Source organism: Lutjanus erythropterus, unplaced genomic scaffold, assembly GCF_056507025.1.
Source record: "Lutjanus erythropterus isolate fLutEry1 unplaced genomic scaffold, fLutEry1.hap2 Scaffold_171, whole genome shotgun sequence".
NCBI lineage: Eukaryota > Metazoa > Chordata > Actinopteri > Lutjaniformes > Lutjanidae > Lutjanus > Lutjanus erythropterus.
In genome coordinates, this window is record NW_028146648.1 from 122,501 (window position 1) to 125,000 (window position 2,500).

Sequence of the window (2,500 nt, forward strand, 5' to 3'; positions counted from 1 at the left end):
AACTTCTTCAGCGATGTGGCGTGTGGGCGGGGCCGTCAGGCCGCCTCCACTTTCTGCATCACTTCCTCTGGTCTGCTGTGCGAGTTCAACGACCGCCGCCTCCTCGACAAGTGGGTGGAGCTACGGGTGAGTCACACAAAGAAAGCCTCTCCGCCACCATCAGGACAAAGTTACACAGAATCTAAACAGTATATTTATCGTAAATATTTGTTTTACAGTTTACGTTTGATGTATATTTGAATGTTGAGGGTTTTTTTCTTTTGCTGTGTGTGATGTACAGCTGTACTCCAGTTCACTGTGACATCACTGTGGGTGTGGTTACAGGTGTGTGAGCATAGCCAATGAGAAACAGCCTGACACTGATGTTACCAGACTGTTCAAGTGATGTTCATGTCTCACTGTGTGTCTTTAAAATGCTCTTAATGTGAAGTTCCTCTGCTTCCTCCTCTGCTTCCTGTGCAGAGAGTCGACTCCGCCTCCGTAAGTCCTCACCTGGACTCACCTGGACTCAGTCAGTTCAGCCTGTGACACCTGAAAAACATTCAGTGACCCCAAAGTGAAGAACATGTTCTTTGTCATCATCACGTGTCTCCACGTCCTCTAAAGGTTTAAAATCCAAAAATCTGAATTTCAGGCTTTAAAAAGTTTTAAACTGGTAAAAAAGTCATGTTCGTCAAAATGTTTCTCGATTACACTGTAAAAACTACAAAACCAAACCAACATGGAACCAGTCAGCACAAAAACAGGAAGTGAGCGACGCAGCAGATAAATGTCAGTCATGTAATTCAGCAACTTTACTTCACATCTTTCATCACTTCCTTCCAGCGTGGACAAAATGTCTTAAACTGATCAGCTGATTAGACAAGAGACAAACTAACAAAATAAAGTCAACGTCATTTCAGATTCATTGATATTAAACTCAAGTAAAATCAATAAAACTGGTCAGAGAACAACTGTTAGCTGATGTTAGCTGCTGTTAGCTACTGTTAGCTACTGTTAGCTGATGTTAGCTGCTTGTTAGCTGATGTTAACTGATGTTAGCTGCTGTAAGCTACTGTTAGCAGATGTTAGGTGCTTGTTAGCTGAGGTTAGCTGATGTTAGCTACTGTTAGCTGATGTTAGCTGCTGTTAGCTGCCGTTAGCTGCTGTTAGCTGATGTTAGCTGATGTTAGCTACTGTTAGCTGCCGTTAGCTGCTTGTTAGCTGATGTTAGCTGATGTTAGCTACTGTTAGCTGATGTTAGCTACTGTTAGCTGCAGTTAGCTGCTTGTTAGCTGATGTTAGCTTTTAGCTCCCAGGCAGAGAAACTACAGTGACTCAGCAGATTTTGCTGATGGTCCTTTGTTGATGTAGAAACTAACATAGCTAGTAGACAAACTGCTCACATATTGACTAGCTGACAGCATGTAGCATTAGCCATGACAAAATTACAGAGTGAAAAAGGTTGAGGGAGAGTGACAACAGGATCATTAGGGTTAAATCTATAAAAAAAGAGCTAGCTCTGTAGATGCTAATGCTTAAAGGTTGAAGGTTAACATCACAATCAAAGTGAGAAAAAAACCATAAGTCCAACCAATAAAAACTGGACTCTGAGGTAAGAACATGTTGAAGAACCTGAATCTTGATCCTTACTGGCTGAACTGACTGACTCAGGCACGCCCACGTCCTTTTCTCTCACTCCATTGGTCGGTCTCACAGAATGCCGCTTTCATTCATAACCAACACTTCACCTAATTGGTCTGTTCACCCTCCACACTCTGATTCACTGAGGACCCTGAACGCAGCATCAGTCATCCACCAACATCTACAAAGCACTGCTGCAGGACTGATATCAGTACTACAGTATCAGTACTACAGTATCAGTACTATGGTATCAGTACTACAGTATCAGTACTACAGTATCAGTACTACAGTATCAGTATCAGTATTATATTATCAGTATCAATACTACAGTATCAGTACTGATTTCACAGTTGTGATCCTGCAGCAGAAGTTCAGTTTCAAGTCCTTGTCTTTGTGTGAATGTTTCACACACACACACACACACACACACACACACACACACACACACACACACACACACCTACACACACACACACACACACACACACACACACACCTACACACACACACACACACACACACACACACACCTACACACACACACACACACACACACACACACACACACACACACCTACACACACACACACACCTACACACACACACACACACACACACACCTACACACACACACACACACACACACACACCTACACACACACACACACACACACACACACACACACACACCTACACACACACACACACACACACACACACACACACCTACACACACACACACACACACACACACACACACACACACCTACACACACACACACACCTACACACACCTACACACACACACACACACACACACACACACACACACACACACACCTACACACACACACACACACACCTACACACACACACA

The 2,500-nt window shown here is 43.5% G+C and overlaps 1 protein-coding gene across 1 annotated transcript in view; it reads left to right on the forward strand.

Annotated features, from left to right (window-relative positions):
* Nucleotides 1–2,500, forward strand: part of mapkbp1 (mitogen-activated protein kinase binding protein 1) — a 50,763-nt gene that overhangs the window by 12,975 nt on the left and 35,288 nt on the right. Inside the window, exons 7-8 of the mRNA XM_084714268.1 lie at nt 1–126; nt 463–480. The exon at nt 1–126 is cut by the window's left edge and continues 57 nt beyond it. Coding sequence (XP_084570394.1) covers nt 1–126; nt 463–480 — 144 coding nt within the window. The remainder of the gene's footprint in view (nt 127–462; nt 481–2,500) is intronic.